At 38.9% G+C, this 7,706-nt stretch overlaps 2 protein-coding genes across 3 annotated transcripts; one reads left to right on the top strand and one right to left on the bottom strand.

The window, feature by feature from the left end:
• The first annotated feature begins 42 nt into the window (after positions 1 to 42).
• On the top strand, positions 43 to 961 carry ccl27b (chemokine (C-C motif) ligand 27b). Its single transcript, XM_056736502.1, has 3 exons — positions 43 to 278; positions 550 to 667; positions 740 to 961. Exons 1-3 carry the CDS (start codon positions 224 to 226, stop codon positions 840 to 842), a joined length of 276 nt encoding a protein of 91 aa, XP_056592480.1. The 5' UTR covers positions 43 to 223; the 3' UTR covers positions 843 to 961.
• A 1,092-nt stretch (positions 962 to 2,053) lies between these two features.
• pdxp (pyridoxal (pyridoxine, vitamin B6) phosphatase) lies at positions 2,054 to 5,552 on the bottom strand. 2 transcript variants are annotated; one of them, XM_056736499.1, is made up of 2 exons: positions 4,757 to 5,552; positions 2,054 to 3,811 (listed from the first exon to the last, which is right to left on the bottom strand). In XM_056736499.1, the coding sequence occupies exons 1-2, from the start codon at positions 5,364 to 5,366 to the stop codon at positions 3,402 to 3,404; spliced, it is 1,020 nt and encodes a 339-aa protein (XP_056592477.1). In that variant the 5' UTR covers positions 5,367 to 5,552; the 3' UTR covers positions 2,054 to 3,401. The 2 variants fall into 2 exon arrangements, with proteins under 2 accessions (XP_056592477.1, XP_056592478.1); XM_056736500.1 differs by having other exon boundaries at positions 2,054 to 3,727.
• Between the last annotated feature and the right edge of the window lie 2,154 nt (positions 5,553 to 7,706).

Here is a 7,706-nt window from a genome sequence, read left to right as displayed (position 1 = left end):
CACGCCTCTTACTTTGTTTTTGAATGCCTGAACTAAAAGGGTCAAATCTGACTACGAAATGCAGACACAAGTTCGAATTTACATGAATAGTCATGTTCTTTTAATTGCGTGACATGCAAACACAATCTTCTCCTGTGGTCTTAAGGAGGAGCTTTAAACAGCACACATATAAACGCACCTTTTCCACGGGATTCACAGTCAAAGGTTGATACAGAAGCTTACTATGGATCCACTAGTGCTCGGGATTTTACTCTCCATCACCTTCAGCGCTTTTCAAGGTAATTCTTACTACAGCTTAACTCGTCATTTCACTGCAAAATGGACAGAAAAGTAATATTGCTTTAACTATAGCAAATGATTTCAGCATGTAGGCCTACGAGTTTAATTGATGTGATCTTAGATTTATGATTATACCGAAGACATTTTTGTATCTTCTAAAACATGCTGTATGACTATTTTATATTAAAATGAACTGTGACTGTCTCTATACACCTGCAGAGGTATTGTGTTATTTGTGAATTTATTTTATATACAAATTTATATTTGTAGGTGTCACACCCCAATGTTGTATTGAGACTGTCAGAAGGTTTCCCCTTAAACTGCTTGCAAAGGTGGACAAGTATCATGTTCAGACCAGCCGGGGAGCCTGTGACATCAATGCTCTTGTGTATGTATTTTCCATTTCAAACTCTCTTTTCTGATCAGAAGACAGTCATGTCTCAATAACATCTCATTTCAGGTTGCATGTTGGACACAAGAAATATTGCGCTGATCCAAAGCAGAAGAAAATACTGAGAAGATTACGAAATAAAAACAGACGCAAAAACACACCTGTTGTTTGAAGACGATGAGATTTATTGTTGAAAACGTTTTTACAGTTTAAGAACGTCTCATAATCATTTTGTTGTCAGTTTTGTGCTTTAAATGTGTTCTTACAAACAATAAAAAAAATTATAATGGACTTTTTAATTATGTTCTGTCATGAAAAAGCAAAAGGTTTTGAGCATCTTTTGATAAAGCATGGTTTCTATAATAGTTGTGTATGAGTCTATCAATCAGGCGTAGCCCCGTGGGGGGACCAGGGTGGGCTTTGCCCACCCTATCAGAAGCTTTGTCCACCCTGCCTCCACCCAGAGGCATTGAGAGAGAGGATCAGTGAAAAAACTGTGCGCATACTGTGTCAGAGTCCTGCACAGGTCCTGTTTGATAAGTAGACATAACATCCGACAGCAGCACTAATTTAATTCCGTACCCATTTGACAAAAATGACTCGACCTAAATCGCACCCTCATAACATCTACATGATGTAGACAAAACCATTAACTTTCCCACGCATCAAGCAACAGAATATTAGGAATTCATGGTTAATGCATTTTTTAAACATGTAGGTGCAGTTTCCCAGACAGGGAATAGTTTAAGGCAGGACCAGACCCAAGTTACATGATGATATCTACTAAGTAGTCTTTTAAAAACATGCCTTACAAAAATCATTACTGGTGCGAATTTTGAGACTACACAATGGCACTAATGTTTTAGACATGTCAGTGCAAGTTGTATTCAGTTTGAACAGCTCTAACATTTAAGTCTAGCTGGGACTAGTCTTAATCCCTGTCTTAACCGCCCGTATTATGTCAGAATTTCGAGAGAAGCAACCAAGAGTGAACCCATTCAAATATTGTAAGCTAATAGCTATTCTATTCTAAATAATATTATAGTGATATGCCTGATAGCACACTCTGTCTGCCTCACGTCTATTTGACGTCTGCATTTACATCTGAAATTCATAGTTTGCTCATCTGCAATACATCTCGGAGACGTCTGTAATACGTCTGCTAAAGATCTGATGAGCAATGTTCGTGTGCACGTTTGAAAAAGAGAGTGAGTTTAGAAACAAATACATAAATGTGTCCATAACAGAGCTAAGACATCAGTTTGGCTAGCATGGTGTCTGAGATACACCACAGATATAGTTTAAAGTTACTTCTGCTCTTAAACTAAATGTCATTAAGAGATGCCTACGAACTTGATCAGACAATGATAAAAACACTCCAGATACCAGACGTTTTTTTATTAAAAAATGAAATTACACCACACACAGAGTGCCTAATGTCAAACCATTTCACAGTACACATATAACATTTGCATTTACAGATGTTGGGCGTCCCTTTTATTTATATTCTCTTTCTCTTTTAAATCTTTTCAGACGACACAATGGTTAAAGACAATGAACAATTGACTACTAATCACTCAGGATCCAAGTTTTAAAAAATGGTTCGGTTCATAATGGACAGCTTTAACTATAATAAATGCAGGCCTTTTAACACACAATTCAATGTAGCTATTGTTCATGCAAGATCACATTCAATGGGAGTTTTTGGCACATTAGTTCGACTGCAGAAGTTCTATATTACACACCGAGGTTTTATAAACACTGTGCTTTGAGTTTTATTTGAAGACGCGGAGCTGAACCACTGGACGATTGGTGTTCGACTTTCACCTGAACTGCATTAACGAGTCAAAATTTTACTTGCCATCTTAAACAGAAAAATGAACATCACTTGTTCAAATCAAAAACTTGGCAGCTGAAACCCAAGTAGGCAATAAAAATAAGAATTCTATATCTTCCCATATGAAACGCCACTTATTAAATTAATTAATAAATTAAATTAAATAATATAAATATAAATGCAAAATTGGCACCAAAATCTTCTAACCTCTACAATTGACTTGACTAGACTACTGCTCGAAACTTAGAGTACAAATTGAGACAAGCACAGTGCATCATAACCGGACACAACTATCACCAGCGCGGACAGAAATGTTAACAATGTAAAGTTCAACATCGATTAACTGTTAACATGCCACCATCATGGCAAAACATGTGATTGTCTTCTGACCGATTGTGCTGTTAATGAAACCTCAGAATAGACTATTGTTACTGAATAAAACGTGAGGAGGTTGCTCTCCGTTTACCGTGTATTGGTCCGATAACTTACACTGAATGTTCCCCCTTGCCAAACGAAACAAACCGGGTGGTAAAGCATCAGTGTTTGAAATCTAAAAGCGTGTTATTCACAAAATCGACCCTTTTAACGTCTTTTTTTTTTACGTCTTTTTAACGTTAAACTGAAACAACTAACCAGCACTGATAACATCATGTAGGCAGGACTGCTCTAAAAGCATACACAACTGCCCCAGAACATTTAAGGTGAGCGTCCGGCGTTCGATGAGGCATTTTGTGTGTCAAACACGACAAATTACATCCATGCCATCAGATTTCATGAGATTCACGCGAGGGTTACAGCGACACTTAAACCATACTGTACATCTTAAGAAACAGCATTGGGATTGAAACTGGAAATACAGCAATGAATGCCCCCCCGCCCCCCAACCTAGAGCGGCTACTCCTCCAGAGCCTCCAGGAAATCAGCGATGGACTCGACCACGTAATCTGGTACACAGCCCTTGTGCTCGGGTGACTCGCTGTCTTTATACTTCTGTGCCTCCTCCATGGTGGAGACGCCGGTGAGGGTGAGCATGGTGGACAGACCACAGTTGCTGCCAAAGAGAATGTCCGTCTCTAAACGGTCGCCTACCATCAGCGAGCGAGCGGGGTCCAGGTCGAACTGGCTCGCTATGCACTCAAACATGAAGCGGCCGGGCTTGCCGATGACCGTCGCCTTCCTGCTGCTAGCGGTTTCCAAAGCTGCCGTGAGACTGCCAGAACCTGCAGAGAATGGAAGTTGGCCACGTTTAAAAAGAAAACATCGCTGACGTACGGAACATTGCTGAATAGAGCTCCGGCGGATTTCTAGAAACACAATGAAAAACCTGTCAACCATTCTTTCAAGAGGACATTTCTCACAAAAGAACGCAGGCTGTCACAATATCATATGTTCACTCCACCATTACCTTAGCCAAAAGAATTTGTGTTGTTGAGATGCCTGTTAAATTGTATTGATCTCAAATTTTTGGCCAAATATTTACAAATTTACCACATGCGTAGTGTCAACACAACATCAGTTATTGTCAATGACCTTTTCTGAAGATTTTCAAGATTGAGATTTTGATGTCTTGAAAGAGCATCTAACCAAAGGGACGAATAGATCCAAAATCATGAGGGGAAGCCAATAGGGAAATTAGGCATATTTAGGACCATTATTGATCGGTTAATTCTGCATTTTACACACAAAAAAACCTTGAGAAAAGAAACCGGGGAACACTTTACAATAAGGTCTTTTAATTAAGGTATTTGTTAACATTACTAAATGCATTAACTAACACGAACTTGAACAGTAGTTTTTCATCATTTAGTAATCCTTGCTAATGTTAACTGTCAATACAAAGTTGCATTAAATAAAGGTAACAGATAGAATTTTGGATTTTAAACATGATATGGTAAATGCTGACATTAACATGAACTAAGATGAATAATTGCTCTTTAAGTATTGTTCATTGTTAGTTCATGTTAACCTATCAATGCATTAACTAACCTGTTCAAGAATAGAATCTTATTGTAGTGTTACCAAGAAATCTCACTTCTATTGCTATAAAATCTGGTGTTAAACACATTATTTCCCCATATGTGGTCACATTTAAGGGTATAGCTTTTGTGAGAATCCCATGGGATCATGCAAAAATAATGTGGCTTTACAATAAGGGTATGCACTTTAGTATACTATATATATATATATATATATATATATATCATGCTATCGGTTTTAATGACTTTTAATGAAAATAATTCAGCCAGTACCTGGAGTGATTCTCCCCCCCCTCAGCGGGTGCCACGGGTCCGGGTCAGTGGCCAAAAACAGGCATTCAGAGTTCTTCAGGTAGCAGCAGGCTTTGGCCAGTTTCATGAAGGTAAAATTCTCATCGTAGCCCACCAGCACAGCCTTGACGTCCGGATCCAGTGGACAGTTGGAGATGTTGGTACCCGGTTCGTCGTCCCCGACCTCCTCGACGACGTGCACCCCAGCATCCTGCAGCTCCCTCACCACCCCGCTGCACCCGATCACATAGACCTTCCCCTGGACCTTCGCCACGTCCCGCAGGTACGCGGCGGAGCAGTACGCGGAGCTGAAGATCTCCTCCTCGGCCACGTCCGTGAAGCCCAGGCGGCTGAACTTCTGCACGTAGCTCTCGCGGGGCCTGGTGCAGTTGTTGGTGACGAAGAACACGCGTTTGCCCCGCTGCTTGAGTAGGCAGACCACCTCCGGAGCTCCGGTCACGGCCGTCTCGCCGTTCCAGATGACGCCGTCGCAGTCGAACAGCACGTTGTGCTTCGCGTCCAGCAGGTCCCGGAACTGAGAGCCGCGGAGCGTCACGCAGCCCCTGCTGCCGCCACCCGCCGCGCCTGCCATTCTGCTGGCTCGAGCTCCTATGATTACGAGGGATAAATCGCGTACTTTTTTATTCCGACGCGCGGAGAATGGCGTACACGTCACCTTTAATGTACGCAGCCAGTTAGCGGAGCGATAGCGGAGGCAGACACCGCGCAGTTAAGCGTTTCACCAGCGCTGCCATTGCATGACACCGGCGGGGGCGGGACACGGGCGACGAGGAGTGACCAATCACGTTTGACGAGTTCCAAACGAGCACGCCTCTTCCTCGAAATCATCCAATCAGGAGGCGACTCACTGAAACGCTTCGTGATCTATTATTTAAGCAAGGTTTTGCTGTACAATACACAGAAATGCGGTTTCACACATTATGAAACGGCTGGGTCTGGTTGTTCTTACCATTTACATTTTCACGTTGTATTTTTCATTCAGTATCTATCAAAATACGTCATTATTCAGGGGAAATTATCGTGCAGACCGCAGATAAAGCTGCCCGTTTGGACGACGGCATCACGTGGTGTCTGTTACTTTTCTCATCTTATATCGAGATCATACAACGATCAATTTTCACACTAGTGTACTTTGGTCCTCCGATTATTAGTTCACACGATGAACTGGACGTTACCCTCTATGCTATAATAAAATAAGTCAAAGTCTGCTTTATTGTATATTCTGCCACATTTACATGTGGAGGATTGAAATTGAGTTACTCTCAGACACATATGGTGCATACAAATAACACTACACAGAGTAAAAATATATTTTAAAAATACACTTTTTATATATCTATGATACAACTTCTACAAGCAGGGATATAAGAAAAGAAAAAGAAGATTATGGCAGATAGAGTACAAACCAGTGATATATACAACAGTGCAGATGTGAGGTAGTGCAAAGAGTATATTAGTCTGAAAAGATAAGAAATAACTCCGTTTTATTATTAAAATCATGCTTTTATTATGTAACCATGTTTTTATTGTGTTGGTTAGCTGTGTTTTTTTGTTATCCTGTGATGAATAAAAACAAACCAACTAATGCCAGTTCTGAGATCAGTCTCTTCTTGAAGTGTTCGTTTTATACATGTTTTAAGACTAAGAAATCTGTCAAATAAAAAAACTGAAATATGTAAGTTTAGTTAACTTAAAAATGCAAATTTGGTGTAGTTATTTAAGTTCTGTCTACTTAATGTCATAAAAAGGATAAATAAAAAATTGTATTCGCACTTGCCAAGATTTGGTAGGAACTTTATGGAGGATTGAAATTGAGTTACTCTCAGACCCATATGGTGCATACAAATAACACTATACAGAGTAAAAACATATTTAAAAAATACAGATTATATATATCTAAAATACAACTTCTACAAGCAGGGATATAAGAAAAGAAAAAGAAGATTATGGCAGATAGAGTGCAAACCAGTGATATATACAACAGTGCAGATGTGAGGTAGTGCAAAGAGTATATTAGTCTGAAAAGATAAGAAATAACTCCGTTTTATTATTAAAATCATGCTTTTATTATGTAACCATGTTTTTATTGTGTTGGTTAGCTGTGTTTTTTTGTTATCCTGTGATGAATAAAAACAAACCAACTAATGCCAGTTCTGAGATCAGTCTCTTCTTGCTCATTTTGGGTTGCACAAGTCGAAGTGTTCATTTGATACATGTTTTAAGACTAAGAAATATGTCAAATAAAAAAACGGAAATATCTAAGTTTAGTTAACTTAAAATTGCAAATTTGGTGTAGCTATTTAAGTTCTGTCTACTTAATGTCATAAAAAGGATAAATAAAAAATTGTAGTCGCACTTGCTAAGATTTGGTAGGAACTTTATGGAGGATTGAAATTGAGTTACTCTCAGACCCATATGCTGCATACAAATAACACTACACAGAGTAAAAACATATTTAAAAAATACAGATTATATATATCTAAGATACAACTTCTACAAGCAGGGATATAAAAATAGAAAAAGAAGATAATGGCAGATAGAGTGCAAACCAGTGATATATACAACAGTGCAGATGTGAAGTAGTGCAAAGAGTATATTAGTCTGTTTATAGATAAGAATTAAAATCATGTTTTTATTATGTTGGTTAGCTGTATTTTATGTTATTCTGGGTTGAATAAAAACAAACCAACTGCAGTTTTATTGATATTGATTTGTAATGTATTATAAAAAACTGAGTTAAACTGAGCAGCAAATAGGGAAAGGAGAAACGGAGATTAAATCTCAAGCATCGTGATTCTATTTTAAATAAAAAATGCATTACCTACTTGCTTTATTTATTGAGTTATTATTGCTTAATCATTGATAAAAAAATGTTTTTGGCCCCCCAACTGCAAGGTGGCAGTCGTGCGGA

Source organism: Triplophysa dalaica, chromosome 22 (genome assembly GCF_015846415.1).
Source record: "Triplophysa dalaica isolate WHDGS20190420 chromosome 22, ASM1584641v1, whole genome shotgun sequence".
NCBI lineage: Eukaryota > Metazoa > Chordata > Actinopteri > Cypriniformes > Nemacheilidae > Triplophysa > Triplophysa dalaica.
Note: the sequence above shows the minus strand (reverse complement) of the source record. Positions and strands in the feature narration are given on the sequence as shown.